Source organism: Glarea lozoyensis, assembly GCF_000409485.1.
Source record: "Glarea lozoyensis ATCC 20868 chromosome Unknown GLAREA2, whole genome shotgun sequence".
In the NCBI taxonomy this organism is placed as follows: domain Eukaryota; kingdom Fungi; phylum Ascomycota; class Leotiomycetes; order Helotiales; family Helotiaceae; genus Glarea; species Glarea lozoyensis.
In genome coordinates this window covers 457,118-483,585 of record NW_007360994.1, presented here as the reverse complement: position 1 = coordinate 483,585, position 26,468 = coordinate 457,118, and the positions used below count along the sequence as shown (strand labels likewise).

The 26,468-nt window shown below is 47.1% G+C and overlaps 12 protein-coding genes across 12 annotated transcripts; 5 read left to right on the top strand and 7 right to left on the bottom strand.

Annotated features, from left to right (window-relative positions):
- Positions 1–441: 441 nt before the first annotated feature.
- On the bottom strand, positions 442–1,602 carry GLAREA_03482 (uncharacterized protein; the record flags this gene model as incomplete). Its single annotated transcript, XM_008083735.1, has 1 exon — positions 442–1,602. The coding sequence occupies one exon, from the start codon at positions 1,600–1,602 to the stop codon at positions 442–444; it is 1,161 nt and encodes a 386-aa protein (XP_008081926.1).
- A 618-nt stretch (positions 1,603–2,220) lies between these two features.
- On the bottom strand, positions 2,221–4,834 carry GLAREA_03481 (Acid protease; the record flags this gene model as incomplete). Its single annotated transcript, XM_008083734.1, has 2 exons — positions 2,221–4,559; positions 4,609–4,834. The coding sequence occupies 2 exons, from the start codon at positions 4,832–4,834 to the stop codon at positions 2,221–2,223; spliced, it is 2,565 nt and encodes an 854-aa protein (XP_008081925.1).
- Positions 4,835–6,753: 1,919 nt separating this feature from the next.
- On the top strand, positions 6,754–8,612 carry GLAREA_03480 (P-loop containing nucleoside triphosphate hydrolase; the record flags this gene model as incomplete). Its single annotated transcript, XM_008083733.1, has 7 exons — positions 6,754–6,852; positions 6,907–6,991; positions 7,047–7,066; positions 7,120–7,155; positions 7,205–7,366; positions 7,414–7,739; positions 7,790–8,612. 7 exons carry the CDS (start codon positions 6,754–6,756, stop codon positions 8,610–8,612), a joined length of 1,551 nt encoding a protein of 516 aa, XP_008081924.1.
- A 1,356-nt stretch (positions 8,613–9,968) lies between these two features.
- GLAREA_03479 (Galactose mutarotase-like protein) lies at positions 9,969–11,312 on the top strand (the record flags this gene model as incomplete). The annotated part of the gene is made up of 2 exons (XM_008083732.1): positions 9,969–10,610; positions 10,674–11,312. 2 exons carry the CDS (start codon positions 9,969–9,971, stop codon positions 11,310–11,312), a joined length of 1,281 nt encoding a protein of 426 aa, XP_008081923.1.
- Positions 11,313–12,447: 1,135 nt separating this feature from the next.
- GLAREA_03478 (NAD(P)-binding Rossmann-fold containing protein) lies at positions 12,448–13,377 on the top strand (the record flags this gene model as incomplete). Its single annotated transcript, XM_008083731.1, has 1 exon — positions 12,448–13,377. The coding sequence occupies one exon, from the start codon at positions 12,448–12,450 to the stop codon at positions 13,375–13,377; it is 930 nt and encodes a 309-aa protein (XP_008081922.1).
- A 223-nt stretch (positions 13,378–13,600) lies between these two features.
- GLAREA_03477 (uncharacterized protein) lies at positions 13,601–15,571 on the bottom strand (the record flags this gene model as incomplete). Its single annotated transcript, XM_008083730.1, has 1 exon — positions 13,601–15,571. One exon carries the CDS (start codon positions 15,569–15,571, stop codon positions 13,601–13,603), a length of 1,971 nt encoding a protein of 656 aa, XP_008081921.1.
- Positions 15,572–16,398: 827 nt separating this feature from the next.
- GLAREA_03476 (uncharacterized protein) lies at positions 16,399–17,529 on the bottom strand (the record flags this gene model as incomplete). The annotated part of the gene is made up of 5 exons (XM_008083729.1): positions 16,399–16,479; positions 16,533–16,754; positions 16,803–17,130; positions 17,183–17,344; positions 17,402–17,529. 5 exons carry the CDS (start codon positions 17,527–17,529, stop codon positions 16,399–16,401), a joined length of 921 nt encoding a protein of 306 aa, XP_008081920.1.
- Positions 17,530–18,312: 783 nt separating this feature from the next.
- On the top strand, positions 18,313–19,409 carry GLAREA_03475 (Aldolase; the record flags this gene model as incomplete). Its single annotated transcript, XM_008083728.1, has 2 exons — positions 18,313–18,564; positions 18,618–19,409. The coding sequence occupies 2 exons, from the start codon at positions 18,313–18,315 to the stop codon at positions 19,407–19,409; spliced, it is 1,044 nt and encodes a 347-aa protein (XP_008081919.1).
- Positions 19,410–20,290: 881 nt separating this feature from the next.
- GLAREA_03474 (Thioesterase/thiol ester dehydrase-isomerase) lies at positions 20,291–21,010 on the top strand (the record flags this gene model as incomplete). Its single annotated transcript, XM_008083727.1, has 2 exons — positions 20,291–20,678; positions 20,748–21,010. 2 exons carry the CDS (start codon positions 20,291–20,293, stop codon positions 21,008–21,010), a joined length of 651 nt encoding a protein of 216 aa, XP_008081918.1.
- A 320-nt stretch (positions 21,011–21,330) lies between these two features.
- GLAREA_03473 (uncharacterized protein) lies at positions 21,331–21,786 on the bottom strand (the record flags this gene model as incomplete). Its single annotated transcript, XM_008083726.1, has 1 exon — positions 21,331–21,786. One exon carries the CDS (start codon positions 21,784–21,786, stop codon positions 21,331–21,333), a length of 456 nt encoding a protein of 151 aa, XP_008081917.1.
- A 575-nt stretch (positions 21,787–22,361) lies between these two features.
- On the bottom strand, positions 22,362–22,769 carry GLAREA_03472 (uncharacterized protein; the record flags this gene model as incomplete). The annotated part of the gene is made up of 1 exon (XM_008083725.1): positions 22,362–22,769. The coding sequence occupies one exon, from the start codon at positions 22,767–22,769 to the stop codon at positions 22,362–22,364; it is 408 nt and encodes a 135-aa protein (XP_008081916.1).
- Positions 22,770–24,723: 1,954 nt separating this feature from the next.
- GLAREA_03471 (uncharacterized protein) lies at positions 24,724–25,188 on the bottom strand (the record flags this gene model as incomplete). The annotated part of the gene is made up of 1 exon (XM_008083724.1): positions 24,724–25,188. The coding sequence occupies one exon, from the start codon at positions 25,186–25,188 to the stop codon at positions 24,724–24,726; it is 465 nt and encodes a 154-aa protein (XP_008081915.1).
- Between the last annotated feature and the right edge of the window lie 1,280 nt (positions 25,189–26,468).

Here is a 26,468-nt window from a genome sequence, read left to right as displayed (position 1 = left end):
ACATGCTCCAGCATTACACGGACATGTCAGACTTTTCCTCACCTCTCTCACGCTAGAGAATCAAAGTCAATCTCGAGTTTCGATACGCACTTGATTTGAACCTTCGAGCTACCGTCTGAGTTAGTGAATTTGAAGAAAAATCACCCTCACCCTTCCTTAGAGACATTATAAAATATTGTGTGTACAAAACGGAAAGCGTGGCTATCGACTGCCACTTAGTCCATCAAATCGAAAAATGGTCATACAGAGGATGAAATCTCCCAAGCAGTACGGATATCCATATAGACATTGAAAAGCTCAGCTGAATGCGCAGGTGAGAACACCCTAGTAGCGAACAGTTGGTGTGGCAACAATTCCGCTCCTCGTATGTCTCTTGCCGTGACGGTATCTCTGGCAAGTCCAGCACATCCGATGATCTGATATTTGAAGTGTGAAGTAGCTTTATCGATTTCGGTCTGACGAACTATAACAGCTCTTTCGATGTTTGACACCAAGCAGACATAGTTGCCGGGACACGCCTCCAAGGGCCAGCCCTACCCAGCTTGGAGCTAGATTCGAGGAATCTGGTTGTAGGAGAACTAAACGAGCGCCAGGCTGATAGTGAAATGCTGGAATGACCTCTGTATCATGCCGACTGTCGAATGATTCAATGGTGTGCTGTTTGGTTTCTTCCCAGGTGATAGTAGAATCGAAGGCAAAAATAGTGCATTGGGATATATCGTCAAAAACGCGAAGCGCTTCCAGGAAAAGCTCGCTCTGCTCTAGAACAGATGATCTTAGTGGAGTTTCCAAGATATTCCTCCAGATCAGAGAGGTCCATGCATTCAATTTCTCGGTCTTTGCAACGAGATCAGAATGCAATGGTCCTACCTCTCTGATTCTTCCGACGATTCTCGCGGGAACACGGATCGTTCCAAGACTAGGTTTGAGATCAATATTCCCAGCATTGAAATCTTGCGCAGACCAGTCCGGTTCGATTCCCATTGGCCCTCCCAACATACGTCCAACGAGTCGACTCATTCCCAGGATATCGTGTTGGCTCCGGCTCGCGTCACTATTCATAAATTGGATCGTGTCGTAGAAAACCTCAAACAGAGACTTCCAGTAGTCCATTGGAAACCTATCATAAACATCGACGGCCAATCCAATGAACCTGCATATTTTGTCGTGAGGGTCTTTGCATAAAGCATGCTCATTGCTTATTAGCAGGTTGGCCAGCGTATGACCTCCAACAAAACGAACTTTGCGTTGTGCGTCTAGTTTCAAGGGGATCGGTTCGTGCTTTATTTTCTGAGCCCCAAGGATTTCGATGAAGAGATCCCATGGAATGGTTGTGGCATCATAATGAATTCGCAGTGCTCCATGTGCCGATTTTCCAATTTCTTGGATAATCCACAATCGTTTCCAGTAATCGCGATGACACAACGCAGCAACCGTGTATGCTCCAAATTCGCCAGGTTTGTGTAATGTCGTGAGATAGTTGGCTGGCTGATGTTTGGGTTCTTTTTGCGATCGTATATTGTTCTCGACGCGCAATATATGTTCGAGGCCTAGGCCAAGCCAGACAATAACTTGTTGTGCTCGAGCATAAATAAAAGGCATAAGACGAACTTGTCGATTCCTTTCCTCGATATCGGCTTGATTAATACAGACTGCATCGTCCCGACGAGCGCATACAGCAAGTCGCAGGTGCCTTCGGGTGAGCCTTGGCAGGGTCGCTAGTTGTATATCCTAACTAAGCTTTCCCTAAATACACCACTGTCTCGTGAATTCCTTACTTTGTAACTTTCTCTAAATCTTAATTATAAACAGGCTCGGAGAGTTTCTCGATCTCGTTGGCGGTCGTCACGCCACAAAACTTTAAAGTCATGCCACCTTCACAATACCAGAAAACACATGTTTCTAACTATTTTTCTGCCTCGTGCGACAGTAGTTCCCTTTACATGAATCCATGGTCCGCTTCTCTTTGCTTTTGCTTCGGATTAGATTCGGAATAACAATTTCGCCGCTTCTCAATGGCGAACCAGAGTATCGCTGTCGTAATACCATTTTGAAGCTTTTGCGCAAAGATTTTCTCATCACGATTCTCTGTAAGTGTCATCACGACGGCATCAGAGGGGACACAAGGATAGAAGAAAGTAGCAAAAAAGAAAAGGATCGCATCTAGAATAGTATATAGCCTCTCACCCATCTGTCCTAAATACAAACAGTAATAATACTCTATAGGTATACCATAAACGCAATAAGCATGATCGACCCAAACTTCAAACTTTCAGGACCGAAGGCAGTAGGCGCTGAGTTTGTTATCAGAATATTCGTTGGTGTTGAAGATGCAGCCACTTTAACGGTGCTATTGCCTGTGGCCCCTTGGCTAGGAAGCACATTCACAGGAGCGATAGACACGGAAACAATAGTCGCTACTCCAACCGCTGAGTTCGTCACTCCAACCGCTGAGTTCGTTTTCGTGGGTGTGGTTGCTGGAATCTGACTCCCGATCGCAATATTGGTAATAGAACCAGAAACTTCGCCTTTAGTAACGGGGCAGTACGTCGTGTATAATGCTATAGTGACCTTCCCAATGCTTGCTGGGCAGTTGGTAACGTTTGGTGCGCATGAGGTGATTGTGTATGTCTTGGTGGCATACACTGTTGAGATAGTGTACTCTATTGCAGATGGAGTAGGAGTCGACGTAGGAACTGGCTTGATTGTGCTGGCAGCTATAGTAACTGGGCAAACGGTTGTGTAGAGGCTTATCACCTCGGTGGTAACTTGGCCGATAATGGCTGGGCAGTTCGTGATTCTTGCAGTACATGACGTGATAGTGTAAATAGAGGTCGTATAGACTGTTGAGATGGTATAAATTGTTGTCGACTGGGGAAGGGACGAGGTTGAAGAAGATGAGGTCACCGTCGTTGCTGTCGTGGAATTACTACCTGGTCCTGATGGAATTCGTGTGGAAGTAGGGTCAACAATCAAAGTTGATACTACGCTAGAGGTCGAAAAAGTAGAATTTACAGCAGTCGAGGAAGTTGAGGAACTGACGCCTGAAGTAGACGTAGGTATGCTGGTAGGAAGATTCGAGCTGGATATGGACGTAGTTACTGTAGAAATGGTGCTACCGACTGGAGCAGCTGTCGACGTACCAGAGCTAGAGCCGGATATCGAGGATGAAGAAGAGGAAGATGTGGAAGAAGAGGCCGTCGTAGAAATAGTGGAAGAAATGGTAGAAGGCGTGGTAGAAGACGTGGTAGAAGACGTGGTAGAAGGCGTATCAGAAGAAATGGTAGAAGAAGTGGTTGAAGAAGTGGTAGAAGTGGTGGTAGAAGTGGTAGAAGGCGTGTCAGAAGACGTGGTTGAAGAAGTGGTTGAAGAAGTGGTGGAAGAGGTGGTAGAAGGCGTGGTAGAAGTGGTGGTAGAAGTGGTGGAAGAAGTGGTAGACGTGGTAGAAGATGTGGTTGTAGTAGTGGTCAATGTCGAGGTTGACGAGGAAGTCGACGAGGAGGAAGTGGAGGTAGATGACGCAGAAGATGTGGTCGAAGTAGGAGCTGCACAACCACCTACAATAGAGGGTACAGCGTTAAGACCAGTGGTGATGGCAGCCAAGTTAGTGCCACAGTTGGCAGCGTTGGCGAGATGAACGTTCTGGTTATCTAAGTCGAAAACAACAAAGGCGGCTCGTAGGAAGCTATCACCAAGCTGGGGTGCAATGTCATCAGCAGTGACACCGAGGTAACAAATTCCTCCATTCTGCCAAAGGAAGTCTTTGAAGGAGATATGGATGATAGTGCTTCCAAAACCAAAATCAACGGTCCCTGCTTGGCTGCCCACGGCACAATCAACGACATACAAACCAGATGCGTCTTGGGTTGCACCAGGAAAGTCGGCCACAATGGTATTAACAAGTGTGGTTGGAAGGCGGCTGATGGTGGCGCGGCTGTTGATAAAGGCTGGCTGACCCTGTGCAGTCCCGGTTGCTGGATATAACTTGGGAGTGCTGCCAGGCTTGGTGATGCCAACCGAATTGATGTAGATCCAGTAGCGGGCAGCAATGTTGGGTGTGGGTGTTTGCGCTAGAGGAATCATAGGACGTTTCTCCAGAGCACCAATATATTTCTTGGTGTCAATACCGCCAAAGATGACGGCTCCATCCGGAGAGTCCACACTGCGTAGATCGAGACTGAAGGCACGGCTGGGGGTGACGCCCTGGCTTTTCAAAGAGTCAATGACGAAGGGGTAGGGGTTATCGACATCTCCTCCAAGGCCTAGCACGCCTGCGACCAAGTTTGTGCTCGAGAATATAACACCGAAGATTTGCTGGCTGATGGTAAACGTTCCAAAGCGGAGAGAGTCCCCGACATATGAGAAACTGGCGGAGGATGTGCCAAAGTCCACGCTACCTGTAACACCGTAGTCTACAAGAGTGGCAGATGAAGTAAAACGCGGAAGACTACTACAGAAAGCAGCATTTCCGGAAGTGGAACATATGGGATTTACAAAAGTCTCGCCCGAGCTGGTGTCAATAGCAAGAGGAACGCTCTGTGGTACACTCCCCAATGGCACTGAAAGGTTAGAAAGAGCCCGTTGCGCATTTGGGTTTGGGGTGCTTACCTTGAATGAGATAGAGGGTCCCCGTCAACGCATTCTGCAACGGTACTTCTACAATGTCCCTACGCCCAAAAGTCGCCAGATCCGTTACATTCACAGCCTGCGCAGTGACTGGTAACCTCAGAATCCCGTTATTTTGTCCGGCAGAAGAGGAAGGCAACGCGTTTGACAAAGCAGCCAACGAAAGAAGAGCCAGACGACCGCAAAGAGTGGAAGGGAGGGAAATCATGATACCGGTATAAGTAAGGGAGTGTGAAGGAATGGAAGGACAAAACTATCTGCTGAACGAGCGGAGCAGACGACGATTGAAAATGAGGATGAGGATGCAAAAGAGAACAACAAACGCATGGCAGCGATCGAGTCTGTGCCGACCTATGTACGATTCGAGCAAAAGAGAAACATTGTTGTGCCCACCGGCCTGTGGCGGGCTGAATCAATGTGATGATTATCCCGATTAGGTGTATAGAGAACCCTGCATCAAGGGGCTCCGTGGCAAGCGTATCACGTGGTGCGCTACATCCAATATTTTGACAAAGGCTGAAGAAAATACAACGTCTAGCCAGCTTCCTGCCAACACATCACAACTTAGAGAGAGAAACGGGGAAAGCAGCCGACAATGCTCTTCGCTTACTTCGACAAGCGACACACTTGACTATAGGGGCCACCCGCCGTCAAGAGGAATAGCACCATTCATCTTACTTCGAAGGACGTTGTAGGCCGTTGCGACCGCCTCCACAACCGAAATACGGAGGTACAGAGTCTTCCAGGAGAATGCGGGGATCCTCAAGAGGCGGCTTGGGCGTCGCTTACCCCTGGTATCGATTTCGCTAGATCTACTTGTTAATCTCCACCACTTCCACGCGATGCACCATATTGGGATCTGTGTCTCAATTAATCGGCTAGGCTCTAGTCGCCAGAAACAATGGCCCAGCCGCCCAGCAATAGCATTTTTTGCGCGATAAGGAATATCCAAGCCATTGATCGTCAGCGATGAAGTCGGCATGAGTGTTTTTCAGCTGCTGCTTTTTGCTTTCGATGCGATTTCAGTTGTGTACCCGGGTCCCGGACTGGATTTGGCATTGCAGTTTTCCCTGTAGATAATGGCGAAGCGTAAGTAATTTCGCTGTCATAACCGCACCATAAAACTTTGATGGTCCTCTCATCACAATTCTACCTCCACTCGTATCCCATTCAGCAACACAGATCTTTGATTCGTACTCCGTCCCCAGGAATATGAGAGTGCCTTATAGTTGGGCCGATCACCAAACGCAACGTGAGATATTGTGCATTCTACATCTTCAGCCTTGCGCTTGGCTGATCGAGGCTGAAGATGAATGAGTCGAATACAGTCTTCCTCGAGAGGTGCGTACTCGAAGCGAGGCACCAATAGACTCTGGGAGGCTTTCTTGCCTGGCCTCCTAAATGAGAAGCGCGAAAGGCTGTTCATCGTAAGCGAATTGCTTCTTCAAGTAAGTTGTAGAATTGTCGCGCTTCAGGTCGTCGTCACACAACCAGGCGTAGAATTGATGAGGTCGTGGGGGCCAGCGCCACATCTTTCATGTACTTTGAACTTGTCCAGAAGTACCTTCGAGAGGACCTTTGCGGATTGAACTTGGTGTCAGTCTACAAACATGCACCCAGCGTCTCAGACGTGTGCTCCAATGGAACCAACGACGTTAACACTCTTCCAAGACAAATTGGCCATTACTGAAATACGAATGCTGTCAAGCCCAATACTCTGGATAGAAGCTGGAATAGAGCCATGCAGTCCGAGTATTACCGCCGTTGAGAATAACATTTCGATAGGGCTACTATTTTTGAGTTTGAGCTGTTGGAAAGGAAGAACGGCGACAATGTAATTGAGTGACTGAGGTTTTATAAATAGAAATGTTCTTGAAAATGGAAGTCTTGCTCACGTCCAACCCAAAAAGATACATTGTCGATCACGTGGGGTCGCTTATCGCAGCTTCCTCAGGTTGAATTGCTTTTGGTGAAGCTTAGCTCTAGCTTGTCAACTCCAACCCAACCTCCCACGTCAATCGAGAACCTACAGCACCGCCTCGACCTTCGAACATACGGGCAAGCTCTACTGCAGCTCGAGCTTTACGCCCTCATCCTCAAGCATAAGTCTTCACCACCGTCGCAATCATGGGAGATCCACGAGAGTCGTCATCGTACAGCGTTACGCCAAGATTAAGATATAACACCATTGGAGGTATCAACGGGCCTTTGGTTGTTTTGGAGAATGTGCGTTTACACATGGAGTGTTATGGGAGGGTATGATGCTGATCTTCTGATTAGGTCAAGTTCCCAAGATACAATGAGATTGTTACGTTGACGTTGCCTGATGGCACAGAGAGATCTGGTCAGGTCTTGGAGGCGAGAGGTAAGGTGGCTTTTGAGTTCTCTAGAATATCTCGTACTAACAGGATTCTCACCAGGAAACCGAGCTGTTGTCCAGGTACATTTGGGACGAGGGAGAATGGCAGGTTCTGGTTGCTGATATGGCTGCAGGTTTTCGAAGGCACATCTGGAATTGATGTCAAAAAGGTTGGCGCAACCGAATAAAGTAATCCAAGCAGATGCTGACGATCAACAGTCCAAAGTCGAGTTTACAGGTCACAGCTTAAAGTTGGGTGTCTCGGAAGACATGCTGGGTCGTATCTTTGATGGTTCAGGAAGAGCGATTGACAAAGGACCCAAGGTGTTGGCGGAAGATTACCTAGACATCAACGGCAGTCCAATCAATCCATTCTCTCGAGTATGTCAATTTGACGTCGGACGATGGGGCCTTGCTAAAACCTTTAGGTCTACCCGGAGGAAATGATCTCTACTGGTATCTCTGCCATCGATACTATGAACTCAATCGCGCGTGGCCAAAAGATTCCTATCTTTTCAGCTGCTGGTCTCCCACATAACGAAATTGCTGCTCAAATTTGTCGACAGGCTGGTCTGGTACAAAAGCAGGGAATAACGAGCAAGGGCGTGCATGATGGACATGAGGACAATTTCTCTATCGTTTTCGGAGCTATGGGTGTGAATTTGGAAACTGCACGTTTCTTCACCAGAGATTTCGAGGAGAATGGAAGTTTAGAACGTGTGACACTGTTCTTGAACTTGGCAAACGATCCAACGTAAGTCCCTTTCGCACAAGAACCGAAGAGTGTGTAATGACAATCTTTAGTATCGAACGTATTATTACCCCTCGTCTCGCCCTCACCACCGCCGAATACTATGCATACCAGTTGGAGAAGCACGTTTTGGTCATCCTTACCGATTTGACATCCTACTGCGACGCCCTGCGAGAAGTTTCCGCCGCTCGTGAAGAAGTACCTGGTCGACGTGGTTACCCAGGTTATATGTACACTGATTTGTCCACCATCTACGAACGTGCTGGTCGTGTCGAGGGACGAAATGGATCCATTACTCAGATCCCAATTCTGACTATGCCCAACGATGATATCACTCACCCAATTCCGGATTTGACTGGTTACATTACCGAGGGACAGATTTTCATCGATCGTCAATTGGACAATCGTGGTATCTACCCTCCCATCAACGTACTGCCATCCCTTTCACGTCTCATGAAGTCTGCTATCGGTGAGGGCCACACAAGAAAAGATCATGGTGATGTTTCCAACCAACTTTACGCCAAATACGCCATTGGTCGTGATGCTGCATCGATGAAGGCAGTTGTTGGTGAGGAAGCCTTGTCCTCGGAAGATAAACTGTCTTTGGAGTTCTTGGAGAAATTCGAGCGAACGTTCATTGCTCAGTCTCCGTACGAATCGAGAACGATTTACGAGTCTCTCGACCAGGCATGGTCTCTTCTACGTATCTATCCAAAGGAGCTTCTCAACCGTATCCCAGCCAAGGTCATCAACGAATTCTATCAACGATCCGCTGATCGTAAGGGTAAGGGACGTGCTGGAAAGGACACCAAGGATAACAGCGAGGAGAACAAGACCAACGGTGGTGCACAGGAAGAGAACTTGATTGATGCGTAGACTTGCTTGGGAAAGGAGATGTTGGGGCTGAAGCGGGGAATCGTTGGCGAAGCGGATGAAGAGAAGACTCGATTCATGATTGCGATGGGAATGAAAGCGTGTAACTATTTGAAGATATCACAACCGGATTAGAATGTATGAAATCATCCTCAGGCCGAGATGCTCAATCTCGTGTTCGTTTCTTGTGTCATTTGTCGACATAGGTCGAGTATGTTCCGCAAGCGATGCGGTTGTACGACTTGACTTTGTTCTATAGTCCTCCAAGCGTCGCATTGTTTTCCAAGTCTGGAAAGTACCGCTTTATAACCTAGAAGGATAAATGTAGAAGACAAGGCATGCCTCCATGTCAATATCCTCCGGGTCGCTGAATCATTCAACAACAAATCCGACTTGGCTCTTGCTTTGGCTTCTTGTTAGATTGTGGATACATGATCCCAAACGGCATGAGTTCTATTCAGAAATGCCCATGAAGCCCAACTTCGACTCGGAGAAACTTGACAGTATATCCTTCCACAACATACGCGCATACAAGCTTCTTCATTTCGGGATCCATTATCCAGACGAGCCAGACAGCATTCAGCCGCCACCCCGATGACATTCGCTAAACCCCGCGTTATGATTAGAGCGGAAGCTGTCAGGACAATCTCACATGGGGATGGCGGGGAAACGCTGCATTTGCGGGGATCGTGACATTGCTAGCCTCGGACCTTTGAAGCTTGGATCACGAGTGCTACAGACGCCCCAATCAAGCTCCTTGACCTCAACGTCATTACCCAAGCTACTTCGAACTACGTTTTTGGTTCTACAGTTCCTTGCAGCTTCGTGTCTGAACAGAACTTTCAATGATATCTTCGTTACCAGCTGCTATTTTGCTACTGGTGAAGCTCAATAGGAAAAGAGGTTGGGAAGAAATGTAAAGGTCACACAATTGGCCCTACAACTTCACTGCATCATCTGCAATAGTAGATGGAGCTAGATGACGCTGTACTTGCAATAACCGGGATTCACTTGAACATCAAGGTACAGCATGTTGCGATCCAATGAATAATTAAACCGGCTACTTGATGGGAACTTTACTAACGGCTTTAGGGAAAGATTCATCTAATCACGACCTGGGAACCGTTAGAATGGCCGGGGAGCTGTCACCTGTCGGTTCCGTTCCTGTCACTAGAGTGGCATCAAAGGCGGGGACGACCTAGGGAAGGTGCAGACGCATGTGTAATGTTGTGTTGCCATACAATAAATAAATAGCTACCCCTCTGGAGCTCGCGCCAATTCCACTCCGAACTGTCAACTCTCTTTAAGCTCTTCGAACAGCTTTTGTCAAATCAATTGAGGTTCTGCTCCACCTTCAACATGTTCAGAGCAGTGGCAGTCATTGCCCTTCTAGCTTCCAGTACCTTTGCATTGCCTCAAAGTCCCGGTCAAGCTTATACTGGCACAGCCGGCAACACCACTGTAGCTGGCGACTCCTCAGGTCCAGACAGCAACGGCAAATATGTTATTGAAGGCGAAGGAATTCGTGCTTACTTCATTGCATACGGAGCTTCAATCTCCAACCTCTTCTTGAACGACACTTCTGGAATTGAACGCGATGTGGTTGCTGGCTTCGATAATGCGTCTTACTATGAAGTAGATCGCCAGCATCCTCATTTTGGTGGAGTTCCCGGTCGATATGCAAACAGAATCAAGAACTCGAGTTTTGTGATAGATGGTGAAACATACAATATCACACCAAACGAAAACCCAACACCGGATAACCCACAGGGGCTTGATACTCTACACGGTGGACCAGACGGTTGGGATTGGAGGAATTGGACTGTGGTTGCTCATACCAAGGATAGCATCACATTCAGTCTTACTGATCCAGATGGAAAAGAAGGGTTCCCTGGAGAGGTCGTCAGTTATGTAACCTACACATTAGGCAACATGACCTGGGATATGAGGATGGTAGCTCTAGCTACTACAAAAGTAACCCCCATCATGCTCTCCTCCCACGTAAGTCTATTCTCTCCCCATTCGACTTCCTCTATCCTATCCACCCCATCTAACACCCCCCAGACCTATTGGAACCTCGACGGCTTCGCCAACAACGAAACCGCCACCGCTCTAAACCACTCCCTCTGGCTCCCCTACGGCGGCCAACGCATCGACACCGACCCAATCCTCATCCCCACCGGCGACATCCTCGCCAACCAACCCGGCTCCCTCAACGACTTCTACACCACCCCCAAACAAATCGGCGCCAACTTCTCCAACCCAGACCTCCTCGGCAACTGCGGCAACAACTGCACCGGTTACGATACCTGCTACCTCACCAACCGTATCGCGCCCTACGACTGGACAGCCGGCGAAACTCCCGTCGCCCGACTCCGCTCCGCCTGGTCAGGCATCCAAGTCGACGTCTTCACCGACCAAGACGCCTTCCAGATCTACAGCTGTGGCGGGCAAAATGGGAGTATGGCGCTTAAATCCACGCAAGGTCTACATGGCGTCGAGGATCGACCACGCACGATTCAGCAGTATGGATGTGTGGTTATGGAGGTGGAGGATTGGATCGATGCGATTAACCAGCCGGCGTGGGGGAGACAGGAGAAGCAGATTTTCGGACCGGGTGATGAGCCGTATGTGCTGAGAGCGAGTTATCGGTTTAGCACTAATGAGACGGCGGTGGGGTTGTTGGGGGTGGGTAGTGGATGAAGGTAGTGCATCTGGAATAGGGAAGACGAGAAAATGAGGGGGGTTTTTGAATGAGAAACTTGTGAAACAACCCGATTCCTGATTCATTCGTGCAGAGATTCTCGAAATGAAACGCAGCTATGTCTTCGTTCACCTAGAAAGTCCTGTATATGTCATCCTCGCAAGATTGGCTACTCACTACACTTTGTCTCCGTTGCTGTTCTCGGTAGTGACTTTGGGATTTACCATATTGTGCAACACTGCTTTTAAAACGTAGTATGGAAATCCACGTCGTGCGCAAGACTTGCAGCACCCGGTCTTTGAGAGACTTGGGAATGTCATATTTTATCGAATAGATAAAAGTTCAAGGGGGGCTAGCAGATACTCCTACCGGATATACCACCCTCTAAACTCCGCGACCCATCCTCGCCCATGTAAACCCCACCAGCCAGTCCAATCTAACCATCTTTCGTATCCTCCACCCCTCCCATTCGTTAAAACCCTCGCTTAGATTTGACAATCCGATCTAACCAGTTTTCGTATACAATTGTATCTAAGCCGCCTTCTATGTGACTGACCACCTCTCGTTTTTCGCGTTCTTGATTGAGCTTTGCTAGTCTAGAATCGAGATATGTAAAGAGACTAACCACATTTCATATTTATCATCGCGATGGCTAGGTTTCGTTTGTTTTATTCGATAGAAGTTACCAGGGGAATTGGGTTGATCTAACCATCTTTCGTATTTGAGGGGGCCTAACTACTTTTCGTATCTCAAGATCTGGATCAATGGACGCGCATTTGCATCATGGAATTGTGGAGTGGGAAATGAGGGTAACTCTTTTTCGTATTTCCACATGGGTGGTTGGAGTAGGAGAAATGATGTGATGGAGAGAGAAGATGTGTACGCTTGTCTTGAGTTCGTACTTGAGTGCGTTTTACTGGCGGATGTATCTTGGATCAAGACTCTGGGAAGAAATGGGATTGGGAATTCGAGGAGTTAAAGATTGGTTAACTCCCTGAGGTATGAGGTTGCGATGGTATATAAGTCATCTCCCCCTCTCACTTCAACGTACTCAATCATTATTCCTCAGCTCTAACACCATCCAAACCACACCCCCACACTTCTCCCTCTACCATCTCCAACTCCCCCCTCAAAATGCACATCTTCATAACAGGCTCAACAGGCTACATCGGCCGCGCCCTAACATCCCACCTCCTCGCCAGCGGACACACAATCCTCGCCCTCGTCCGCCCCCACCAGGAAGCCACCAACCCACCCCCTTCCAATCCAAACATCACCCTCCTCCCCGGCACCCTCACCGACCTCGCCACCCTCACCCACGGCGCCACAACCACAGACGCAACAATCCACCTCGCCTTCAGCATGTCCTTCACCTCCTTCGCCGAATCCTGCGCCATCGACCTATCCGCCATCAGCACCCTCGGAGCCGCCTTACTCGGGACGGATAAACCGCTCGTCGTCACATCCGGGACGCTCAATCTCGCTGGTCGCGGGGTAGGTCTCGAGAGCATGCGCGCCGAACCCGGGCCCGTCCCGCGGTACCTCGCAGAGTGGAAAGTCGAGGAGTTGGCGAAGGAGGGGGTTAGGGCGATGGTAGTGCGTCTCCCGCCGAGCGTGCACGGGGAGGAGGATGTAGGTATGATGCCGAAATTCATCGCCGTGGGCGCGGCCAAGAAGGAAGTTGCGTATGTCGGGGATGGAGGGCAGCGGTGGCCGAGTGTTCATCGGGAGGACGCTGCTATGGTTTATATGTTGGCGGTGGAGAGGGGGGTGAAGGGGGGGATGTATCATGCGGTGGGTGATGAGGGGGTGAGTATTAGGGAGATTGCGGAGGTGGTGGCGGGGAGATTGGGGGTGGGGATGAGGTGTATTGCAGGCGAAGAGGCGGCGGGGTGGTATGGGTTTATGGGGCCGTTGCTGGGGGTGGATAATCCGTGTGAGAGTAAGAGGACGAGGGAGGAGTTGGGGTGGGTGCCGAAGGGATGCGGGTTGTTGGAGGATTTGAGGGAGGGAGAGTATTATTTTGCGGAGGAGAATATTGGACGGGTTGTTGAGGGGTTGTGAGGTGTTTTGGTTGAAGAGGTTCTGGTGAAAGGGTTGTTGGAAGTTGGTAGGTTTAAGTGGTGGGATCTTGGAGTTCTAGTGGAACTCAACGTGTGTGTAGTGCGATTAGATCTTTTTGATTGTTTTTGGATATACATACAGTTTCTTTCTCACCCCTTTCCCCATCTCAGAACACATTTCCCCCTCTTAAAGTTTTTCCCATAAACACCGAATCCATACCATCTCATCTCAAATTAAAAACCCTCTCCCTCTTAACCCCCCTCCGAAGCCCTTTCTCAAAAGCAAGTCTCGCCTCCCCATCCATCAAGCCCAGCACAAAGCAATTCCCCACAAGCACATAATGATCTTCCAACCTCCTCAACACAACCGGGCTATCACACCCCCAAACCACGCATACCAAATCACCAACCCTCATTCCCTCAGGCCCGACCCCAAAATACCCTTTCGGCAATGAAAACATCATTCGGCCTTTCAAACACCTTGAAGCTTCCAGTATGAACTGACGCAGATTTTTAGAGCCAAGATGAGGATTGATAGGATCGGGCCAGGTAGGAGGAGCTGGCGTGGTTTGTGGACGAGATGGGAGTCCGAGGAAGGGTTGGATGATTTGTTGGGGTGTCATGGATTTTGGATTTTTACGTCGGTATTTGAGGAAGGAATCCACGAAATCAGGATATTTCCCCGAGCTTTCGACGCGAAGATCGTAGTTCGTGGCCATTTCCACCAAGTCCTCCTTTTTCGCTTGATTCATAAGTTGGAGCATAAATAAGAAACCAGCTGCAAGGTCGTAGAATTTAGGGTCTTCGATGTTTAGTCTCTTCTTAGACCCTGGGCATTGGTCGAGTATCATAGTGCGGAATATGGCTTGGATGACTGGAATTCCTGTTGGATGTTGGTCGTTTACTCTATATTGAGCGAATTCTCCGCCAAGGACTTCGGCTGGGTTTCTGAGCATAGTTTCGGCAGTGTCGACTTGTAGAACTTTACCACACCTGATTCCACTGGCGAAAAAGCGAAGAGTGTTTTGTTCTCCCAATACCTCATCCTCTCCCCAATGGCAATCCGCTTTGGAGTCTCCAGCTGCACTATACAACTTCGGCAACGGAGCTGCTGGTCCTTTCACCCAAGTCGGTGCCCAAGACGGTAAATCATATCGATCCTCTGGTTCCAAATTACCTATCCCACCCAATTCCAAAATACCCAGATCATCGCAATCATTGATAATCCTAGCCGCAAAGTCAATTAGCATCTGCCTCACCGGCTTTGCATAAGTAATCGATTCATTAATCGTAAATTCGTCAAACTCTCGAATCCTCGACAACGCATATAGTTCATCGAGGGAGTAATCTGAAAGTTTTAGCTTTGGCCTCTCATAAGCCATTGGGTCATTACTGAGCCATGTCATAATCTTCTTCTTCTGAGGCAGACGTAGACTAGAGCGCAATCGTAATGTGGAGGATGCTGCGACAGCAGGACTGATGGTGAAATTTCGTTTATTGAGAATGTGAGCGTATTTTGGTTGTTTCAAGACATTCCAGTCTTCGACCGCTTTCTCGAGGTCTCTAAAGGGAATCTTCTTCTTTCCGCATAGGATGAAAACTTTTCGAGCCAGTGCCATTTCCTGGAGTTTCCACCTCGTGCTCCAGTACGGTAAATAGAATAAATCTTCGACCTGCTGCCAACTCTGTCGTTTCCACAACTCAGGTCGGTCACATAGCTTCTGCACCTGTACCGCATCGCTGAAATTACATTCAACATTTCCCCAGGTCTGCATAAAGTTCAATGCAGAATTGGTCCACTTCGAACTATCACCCAGCCAGACCATCACCGCATCCGCTTCAGCAAAAATTCGTGGCATGAGGTTAGCTTGTTCCTTCTTTTCCGCCGCATCTTCCTGATTGATACAAAGCGTATCGACCCAAACATCCTTCTGCTCATGATTATGCAGCAATCTCAACGCGGCATCCAGATACGTAGGAACCCAGATCCTCTCACCATTTAAAATCAGCGTCCTTCGATCAACCTGATTTTCTCCGGGAATATAAGACAAAGCCTTGAACTTCGACCTCACCGCGGCGTTGAGCGGGATGGTGGTAGTCGTGGCCCGAATGGACATGCCCGGATCATCCGGAGCGACAAAGGACAGTAAGCGGATATCATCTTGAGTGCGGTCGAGAAGAGGATATGTGGTCATTTCAATCCCGTCGTGGTGTTGCAGAGTCGTCGTACGAAAGGTACAAGAAGATGTATAGATGAACGAAGAAGAAAGTATCCAATTCTCTTCCCCACATTTAGGAATTGGGAGTTGCGGGCGGCAGAGAGGAGATGTTCAAAGCGGCTACTCTTCGCCCCTCAATTGCATGCGTTTGTGCATGTATGGGGATGAGTTAAGATTCGCTTGAGACATGAAGAAGGGGGAGTGTGAATGAGTTGCGTCGCATCGTATGTTCTGGGCGTTTTGCTGCAAAGTGGAGCGAGTAAGCGGCCTGCGTCGCGTCGCGTCATTGGCTGCGTGGGGAGAACCTTGGAAGGCGCCTGTCGAGGCTGGTCAGGTGCATGGTCATGTGTCTACCCCAGTTCTGCCACTCACCCAAGAACGTGCGCGCTGTTGGAGAGGGAGGAAATGACAGGAAGGCACATCGTGAGATTTGTACGAGGTGGTTGTTGGTCTTGGCGATGAGATGCGGATGCGGTGCCGCGGACGAGGAATGTTGGTGAAACCGTTGGTTGGGAAAGGGCGGTGAGTGGGGATGTTGGAGTGGATGAGAGGACATAATTGAGACAATCTCACAAATCAACTGGGTTCAGCATTTTATTGCACGATAGATTTAACACAGAAGACTGTCTTTTTTGAACATGTATTCAATTCACATCTGTAGGCAATACCCTTGGATGGACTTGGAACTCCTCGACTCTCGAAAAATAACCAACACCAACTCCAACTCCAGCACAGCTCCAGGCTTTCCAACTCGAAGATCACTCTCTCGAACCACTCCTGAAGTGATTGCCAACCTGTTTCCTCTATTTTTTCACACTAGTATAGACCGTACTGAAGTTTGGCCTCACGGTAAATGGAATAAAAGCGGAAAACGTCTTAGTCGACTACACATAGAGGATTAGTCTCTATCAAGGTATCTTGTCATCAGTCGACTTACAGTTAAATGAACTATGTTTTCCGTAAGTGTATATGTTATAGTTGTAATTGGCGGCGGTCTAGTCGTAATCAAACAACTACAAGCCTGGTTAACGATATAGTATCCTCCCCAGTAATCGTAATCATAGAACCAGTCTGGTTGAGAGATTGAAAGCTCATCACGTTTCTCGGCGGCGACTGGTGCGTTGGTTATTTGGGGCGGATTAGGAGAAGAGCATCCGGGCTATGCTTGTTAAAATTGATTCTAGGTGACCGGGGTCGATTGACTTACCGGAAGGTAATCAGGACATCCTCTATCATATAGATAGTCTCTCCGCTCTGGCTGCACATACAAGTCCTGCGAAACTGAAACTCTGTAAAGCGAACAGCCTGTACGTGGATCGCTATCGAGCGAAAACGAACGCCACTGTGTAAGACCAAAAGCCTTGCACTCAGGATTTTGCAAACAAGCTTGATGACATTCTTCTCTGGTAATACCGTCTAGCTCTCTGTTATTGTAAGATGCAATGAGATACTTTGGATCAACGTTGCGTGAAGAGCTGAATTTGCAGGTCATGGAGGATGAAGGCGTGGGACAGAGAGCCGTGGTAGTTGCTGTTCTGCTACGTATCAGTATGAGGGCTTTGGTAGCGATGATAACGAGAATCTTACGATTGAATCGTTGTTGTAGAAAAGAACGTTGCCTCCGTCTCATATACTTTGGTAAGTGTTTGAGTAGGGGGTCCTGGTGGTGTGGTTCGGTAGACGGTATAAGGATATGGACGAAACCATTCTGAGCACCAACTTTTTGCATCAAATGAAACTGTTGTCGGCCTAAAAGTTATCAGTAAACTTACTTGACTGTTGCAATTTGCGATAGGCTTTACTTACGGATGTTCCATGACACTAACCCAAGATACAATACTCACATCACTCGCACAGTCTTTACTGTTCGGGTATTGAGCGCTGGCCAGGGTAAGGCTCAGAGACAAAACGAGGAACAGGCTATGTTTGTCCATCTTGGGGAAGCTGTTGACAAGCAAATAGAGAGAAAACTGCCACAGAAACCAAAGAACTGCTGAACGCTGTGAAACTTCAAAAGAAATGGAAAACCCACCGAAGGAAGCATTGCAATATACTCCAAAAAACATACCTTATTTGTCACCTTTTACGTGAGTTTATCTGGTATTTGGAAGCTTCTGCTCTCCCCTCTTGACATCTGATCAGAATGCTTGTTGGTGTTGTGTAACGGTGTGTGGGTAAATGCCGTTGCAATTGAGCCAAATTACCCAGCTATCAGGATTGGAGCCAAGCAAGTGACAGAGCTACCTCGAGCAGAACCCATGAGCATTAGATGCTTGAAGAAGATGGGGATTATGACCTCGCAATGTATAAGATGTAGGAAAGAATTCGGATTCAATTGGATGAGAAGGACGAGAGCTTGAAGGTTCATCAGTGGCTTTTGGGTGGAAGGTATAAAAGCATCACCAAAGAAAGCTTGGAGTTTTCTTGGTTGACCAGGCCCAGGCCCCACGGAAAGCTATGCAATATTCAAAATAAAATGTATGACGATGTTGAGCCACTCGATAGCAAGTTCATTGCATCGACATTCTTGGTCATCCAAAGTAACGTTTTCGTGGGAAGATGAATTAGGCGTGGAAAAGAAACTGGTGAAGAAGCCGTGAAGTGACAGCGGGCCCAAGCTCCCTCCCCCGCAGCCGGCAATAGCCGACAAAGCTCCTCCTCGACCTCACCCCACAATCCTGTCCTGCAATTGCCATTGACCGCCATGAACCATCACCATGTCTCGACATCTGCTGAGACCGATATCAAAATGCAACCTTAGTCCTCTCCGCGCACGACAGTTACGAGGTCTGTCGACCGCCAAAACAAACCGTGTTCGATTGATCGAAGTTGGCCCCCGAGATGGGTTACAGAATGAGAAGACTGTCATTCCATTAAAGACGAAAATTGAGTTGATTGAGAGATTGGCGCAGACTGGGTTGAGAGATATAGAAGCTGGCAGTTTTGTGTCTCCGAAATGGGTCCCGCAGGTATATTCCTCCTCATTCTTCCCTCGAGGAATTACAGCGCTAATGTAATTCAGATGGCAGCATCCTCCGAAATCCTCACACACATCCAGAACCACCCTCCACAATCAGATAACCCAGTATCCTACGCCTTCCTAGCACCAAATACGAAAGGACTCGAGAACGCCCTTTCCACCCTGGACGCAAGTCCCCAGAATCCAGATTCTAACCACAAAATCGAACTCGCAGTCTTCGCGGCCGCAACCGAATCCTTCACACAAAAGAACCTGAATTGCAGTATAGCAGAATCCTTACAAAAGTTCGAATCTGTAATCAAAGGCGGCAAAGCAGCAGGCTTGCGAGTTCGCGCCTACATCTCTGTGGTCCTTGGCTGTCCCTTTGAGGGATACGATGTAGACCCGAAGAAAGTCGCTGAGATAGCTTGTGATCTGATGGAAATGGGCGCAGATGAAATTGCGCTTGGTGATACCACTGGAATGGGCACGGCACCGCGTACGAGGGATCTCTTGAAATCTATGCAAGCAGCTGGGATTCTGAATGAAGATATAGCGATGCATTTCCACGATACATATGGGCAGGCATTGGTAAATACAGCCATTAGTCTGGAGCACGGAATCCGGAATTTCGATTCGAGTGTTGGTGGACTTGGAGGATGTCCGTATAGTCCTGGGGCGACGGGGAATGTGAGTACGGAGGATATGGTTTATTTTATGGAGAGTCTGGGGATGGATACGGGCGTGGATCTTGATGCGGTGGTGGCTGTTGGGGATTGGATTACGAGGGAGATTGGGAAGGCGAATTCGAGTAGTGTTGGGAAGGCTATGCTTGGGAGGAGGAAAGCGGAATGAATAAATACATGCATACCAATTTGTAGTGGCATGACTTTTTGGATCTCTAGGAATGCGCGAGGTTTGTAAAATACATGATGGTGACTTTCAAAGGTAGTGTAGCCTCTGCATTAGCAGAGTTATATAGTTGCAACACAGGGAGCAGTGTTGAAGTCCTTGGAGCTGGAGGGCAAACTGTGGTCAGGTAAGACATGTATTTGATCTCTGCTGTCCACTTACCTCAGCTAACGAAGCGTCCTCCGGGTTACCTGTACACTCATCGGAAACGACATATCTAGAACTCATTGCGTTACAGCTGCCTCCTTCCATATTCCTCGCAACATCATACTGGAAATAAACAACCAGACTATAAATTGACTACAATTAAATTCGAATCACATACCCAAGTTACCGTTATTATACTTGTTATAAGCTTACCACCATAATCCTGAATATCACCACAAACCCTCCAATCCTCTAGCGCCATCCTTCCACCAGTGGGTCATACTAAACCACCCCATCGTCGGAACGCGGCGATCCTAACGCTAATATCGAAGCCGTCTCTTTTGGCGGCGACCACTTTGGTTCATTGTACAGAACGCCAGGAAGACGGATTGGGTGATGGTTTGGCCTAATTTGGCAAGTTCTATGTTCTAAAGCGGAAAATGCGTTTTGACAGGCGTACAAGATTCTTTAGCCCCGTTGCCCAAGATATGTAGATCCAGAAAAAGAAGGATCACTATATTAGCGTGTACTAAAGATATTGATCTGCTTGGATTTATAGTTAAGGAAGCTGGAGAACTAGAGGGCAAGCTTACCCCGGATTTCCCCCTTCTCAACCCTGATTAATACTTCGACACTTACAACTCTCCAAAAGCAACCATCACATCAACACCTTCACAATGCCATCCCCAACCGCCACACACAACCAACCCACCCCCTTCCCCCTAACCCACTTCCACTCCATCCCCTGGTGCCACGCCCTCCTCACCCAAAAACACATCCTCCACACCTCCACCCCCGACCGCACGCCCCTCCCCTCCGCCGAAGCCGTCCTCGTCCGCGAAACCCTCAACACGCCCCACACCGTTCGCGCCTGCGTCACTTACCTCCGTTATCTCGGGCGCCCAAACGAGTCTGTTGGTGAGACCAAGGCGAGGCCGTTCCTCGAATGCGCTGCGCTGCTTGATCTAGGCTTGGGGGTGAGCGGATTCGCGAAGACGGCGCATGGGGGTGTGCTGGCGGTTATGTTGGATGAGGTGTTGGGGACGGCGGCGAATATGCAGGCTGGTGAGTTTGCGTTGGAGTTTGCCTTTCGCGTTTGGGTGAGTGTTTTGCGGGGAAGCTGATCAGAAACAGAGAAAGGGGCGTACACAGCGTCACTGAAAATCAATTTCAAGCGGCCGGTTAAGTTGCCGCAGGTTGTGCTTGTGAGGGGACGGGTGGAGCGGGTGGAAGGGAAGAAGATTTTTGTTAAGGGGACGGTTGAGGATTCTGAGGGGGTGGTTATGGGAGAGGGGGAGGCGCTGTTTGTGGATGTGGGGAGGGAGATTGGGAGGTGGACTTCCCAGGAGGAGAAGGAGGAGAAGGAGAGGGAGAGGGAGGGGTGGGCGAAGTTGTAGGGTTGAGGGTGTGTTTGAATCTGTTCTTGGAGAGACTGGTGGTAGAGTTACTATTAAAGTGATTGTGGGATTGTAATCAAGTGTAGGAATATATATGTCTGGATTATTAGAAGTATTCAGAATGGTTGATAGGTTGTTAGAGTTTCTCTTTTCATCAATCGTCCAACAATAATAAGTGTTGTACTTCTCTAAATTAACTCTACGCCTCTCCAATAACACACGATCACCCTCTAAGTCTTCGCCGACGAGAAGATCTAGCATTACTTTCTTCTAATAGCTAAGATCTTGTCTCAAAAAGAGTTCTTTACATTCTCATTCATCTATATCACTTGCCACTTGTTGCTTGTGCCTCGAAGCGGATCAAACACCCCTCCACTAAACTTGATGCAAAAATATCCACGTCCGCGATACTTCATCGCCAAAACAGCTCGATTAGCCTCCTCGGGGCGACTTTCTGCAAGCTCCGTACGACAGTTTGCCAATTCTCCTGTCAGCTCCCAATCAATCTCGATCTGTAGAGTCGACCGCCATATATTGGTCTCCTCGCCTATGGCATCACTGATGGCTCTCGTGAGATTTACGAAGGAGCAGATGTCATCTTCGTGCTCAGCAGATTCGGGTGTAGGGTTATTGGTCGTGGGGTCGAGCTCAGAGGCAAGATATATGGCCCCAGCCCAGGGCTCTATCTCTCTGTCTAATGCGCGGAAATAGGCGAGGAAAGTCTGTGCTGTTTGCTTTTTGGGAGGTAAGGGACGGTTTGGAAATTGGATAGACATTTTTGCAAGTAAGTGTTGAGTGTAATGATGAGGTTAAGTTGAAGGTAGTAACAAAGCTCAGGTGTTATGTGGTTTTGTGCAGGAAGTCTTGCAACAGAAAAGCTCTGTTGATTCTAAGCCCTTTTTTTTATATTTTGTAATTTCTATCAGCTATGATTGCTTTAGAAAGATTGCTACCAAAAAAGAAACTGCTACGTTGTACACATCATCATGCCTTGCTTGCTATTGTATTATAGTGACAATCAACATCATGGCTCGCACCACTCACATATGGTATGATAGAAAAAGTTCTCATCAGGATACTGACTAGTTTGACTGCCACTTTATTGCAAATTAAATTATAGAATTGAGTGATTACAAACGAGGAAATCAGGCATTTCGTTTGGATGATTTTATCATAGTCCATGAAAAGAGAGTTATGCCATGATTTATTCCCCAGGTTCTCAATGATTTATGCTCAGTCATGATATCCTGTTAATCCGCTATTCTCTACACCATAAATCAAATAATTTAAGACATTTCCTCGCTTGCTACTGTCACAACATCGACACTAGCCAAAAAGAATGATAATTAAGCTAGTAGCCCCAGCTACTGCCCCATTGATTCTTTTTCGTACCGTCTCTGTTATAGCCCGAGAGATCCGGATAACCAAGTTTTGACGAACGATCGTAATTTGCAACATCCCGAAAGACAACTTCAAGATACCCACGTCCACCACGCTCTCTGAGGACCTGAATAGCCTCACTCCGCTGGGGCTCCTGAAGGTCCGAGAGATCTGTATTCCCCTCGCCAGAATCCCAGGCGATGTAAATAGCCAGATCTTCTATCCTTTTGTTCGGCCCCAACCTCGCGTTAACCGTGTCGCGCGCTATAGACTCAAGATTTGCATAAGGTAAGGGCATAGATGTGGTTGATATTCCAGCGTACCACCGCAGATTTGAATCTTCCTTGTCGATGAAATGAGTGAGAATGTTGTTGATCATGTTGGATCAGTAGGTGTTGCGAATTTGGGTTTGGGAATGATTCAAAGTACCAAGTCAATTCTTGTCGGGCGGTCAGTTTAATTTATCTTGTGAACAAAGGCAGAACAGGATGGTTGTTTTTTACTTCATTGAGTGGATTAGGAAGTTGTATTTATGTTCGGAATTGCCAAGACACCCGATTTTCAGTATGATTACAAAATTCATGAATACATGATACATCTAGTCACTGAGCCATATTTCGCTGTCATTTCGAGCTAGGGAAACTAGATATTGACTAATCACGACAATTTTACTGAGCTGTTATGTGTAGGTTCAAATTAAGACATAGTCACGTTCGATCACTGTCAGCGTTTGTCGTCACCGTCATAACGATAGACGAGACATCTTTGGGCAAGCTCTTCCACATCTAATATAAAACGAAATTTCAAGTGACCAACACTTGTCCTGTCATTGGCTCATAACCTGACGGTATTTTCTCGGTCTTATGTGAATTGTGGCATTGATTGCTGGAATTAGCCAAGGAGGTGGCTTCATGATATTACCACCAAAGCTTCTCATTTTGACTCTAAACTGCTCATGAAATAAATGCTTTTGAGTTTGAACTATGTTAATCTAAAGAGCTTTCAGAAAATTCAACACCAGACTTCTCTATAGGGGGCTCAAGCCTCAATCGTTCAAACTTTATTCTTCTTTGCAAGCACCTACGATACAAGTAGACATATAGGAATTAGAAATTGTACGTTTGTAACACTTGAAATTGAGCGTCAGAAGTGGAGTGAGGCTATCGATGAAAGCCGTTCGGTATTTTAAGTTTGTAGGCTGCTGGAAAATTATCTGATTGAGACTATGCAAAATTGATCGTCACACATTTTTGTGCTTATAGGCTTCTTCTTCCAGAGGTATTATTATTGCACAGAGATTGGTTTAAACCAAGGAATATGTAATTAATTCCCCGCAATTCAGAACTTGGGAGTCAGGCCCTCTTTCCACCGCGCGTTCCACGTCTGTATGACGAAAGTCCTTGTGATATCCTACTCCGAATCTGATTCTTGCAAGACAAGATCAAAGCAAGAATGCTTTCAATACCTCCACTGAACCCAACTGATCTTCTATCTTAATTTTTCATTTCTTATAGCACCATTCAACCTCAAGGTGCGCGAAACGAGGGTCTTGAAGATGACTTCTTAGACTCCTCACTCCAGCGAGAGTGACGTCCATCTTAGTTCCAGTAAATTGATATCCACTTGATTCGACCTTGTCGCGAATATAAATAGACTTGATCTCAATAATTGTAGAGTCAAGATCAGTGTGGATTTCGTGGGCAATCTGTGATTCTGTATAGCTTTTAATAGCATGAGTCTGAATGTCAGGTGCTGATCATTCTTATCTTCAACCATGTCAAATTTAGCATCCAAACTATGATTGACTTCAGCTCTTTTATCCTCATGAAAAAGAACTTCGAATCGACGCTTGGCTGGGGAGTTTTGTGGTGTCGGACATGGGCTGCTAGGACCCGGCTTTGAAGATGACATTGCTTGAGCTGATTGAGACAAGTAATGGGTTTTAATTCAAGATGATTTTATAGCCGATTCTTAATAGATGTATCGGTGTTGAGGTATTTTGTTCAATAATAAGTCCAGAATTCCTTACTATATATGCAAATATCCGATCATTGACTCGGAAGACTCACAGTTACGACAGACTAAGATCCACGCCACTCTTTACCAGCAAACAAGAACGAGAGTAACAACAATGATATATTCTGAAAGAAAGAATGTCAAGTTTCCTTAAAAACTTCGCGACGTATGCATCAAATACCATCCTTCGACACGTCAAAGCAATCAGTTTCAGACAGCTCTTATCGAATTTACATTTCGTCTAGTGAGTCTCGGGAAGATCAAGCAAAGACGCTGTCAATACTCTCAAAAATCTCTAAAAACCAATGTAATTTCCTTTATCGTACTAGATAACCGTAATCAACCACAAGATGCGAGAATGTAGCGTCTTGTAGGTGAGCTCTTAAACGTCTCAACCCAGCCAACGAGTCTTCCGTCTTAGTTCTGGTCAGCCCCGCTCCCGTGTCATTTCCCATGACTGAGTGGTTATTGTCGCAGATCCAAACTTCAGCTACCCCAGAAAGACGAGTACCATCAGCGGTAACAGGTACGCGGGGCAATCCAGCGTGCTGCTCAATAGCTTCCCATAACATACTGATAAATGCCTGAAATTGGTTATCGTTATCTTCGACCATGCGGAGCTGAGTATGGAAAGTAAGTCCAACCCTTCCATCTTCAATTCTACCAAAGGTGAAGTTGATGAGAGGCCTAAAGGAGCTATGCATTGTCGGATTTGAATTTACTGGAGTTGGGTCTGAACGCCTTATGACGGTATTCGGACGTAAGTTCTGTGACACTGACATTGTGGAAGTGAAGCGAAGTAAAGTGATGATGATGCTAATAATATAATTTTAAACCAATAGGGTGGTACTGCTACCTTGCTGATGGATTTTCGAAGTGGCCAAGGATAATATACAACATCCCACGGCGGAGTGACTCAAGATGCTCAGAAGCGTGACTGACTACAGCGTCAGCTCTCTGACAACTTGTCCAGCAAAAGGGCAGCTTGGAAAATCCTCATACCCGTTTTAAAAACTTCAGAAACAGCAGGTCTATCTTCAGGTGTTACGACTCATACGCAAGCTAACAACATCTGCCATGTATAACGATCTGATACGATCACCTTTTTATCTTTGCAAGTTCAGATCAAAGTCACATTTCGTCAACCCAACCGGATTTTGGCCAAGAAGCAAACATTATTTCAATGTCCTTGGGTTGCTACAAAGGTATCTACCATTTTCAACAACCACACACTCAATGCCCTTCCCCTTCATCCATCTTGTAGTCATAAAACACTTTCAAAAACCGCCCGTTATCTTCTCGAAGAGAAGCTATTGCCAATCTCATTTCTTCGTTTGTCTTAATTGAGGTGCCCACATCATAATTCTCATCCTTACTGCTGAGCTGGTGCTGTTCGCAAATGCAAACGGAATCTATGTCCACCTCAATTCTGTCTTGATGATGGGGAGCCTCTGGATTCAAGTGAGATGCAATAAGCCATTTCAGACTTTTTGCTAACTTTTTGATCATCGCGTTGTAGAGGTTGTTGCCATTCTCTCCAACAAATAGAACGGTATCTTTGAATAGGGGAATGCGGGGTCTTAGCTGAGGGCAACAAAGAAATTGCGCTCGGAAACCAATACTCAAAGGTTCTTGAGCGTTCGAGTTTCGTTCAGCCACAGTGAGAGTCGCTAGGGAATTCGAAATATCAGATTGTGATATAGATGGTACTAGTTCTGGAGTGGACGAGATATCTGACATATAGGATTGTGATGTAGATGGCATTTTCTCAGATGCACGGTTTACATTTTGTCCCTCGTCACTTGAGGTTGGCACAACACCTCCCTTTATAAGCGACCCATCTGACTCATATAGTCGAAATATGGAGCCAGAGTGGTTTGTTCTTAGACACGGGTTTCTATTTACATATAGCTGGCAAGCCGGGGCCACTCAGGAAACTTTAACATCAACATTCAGGAAAACTTGAGCAAACACACAAAGCAAATAGTAAAGTTGACTATTCGCAAACTAGTTTTCGTAGGATGCATGTCTTGCAAGTTAGAGGCTTCTATGCAGACTTTGT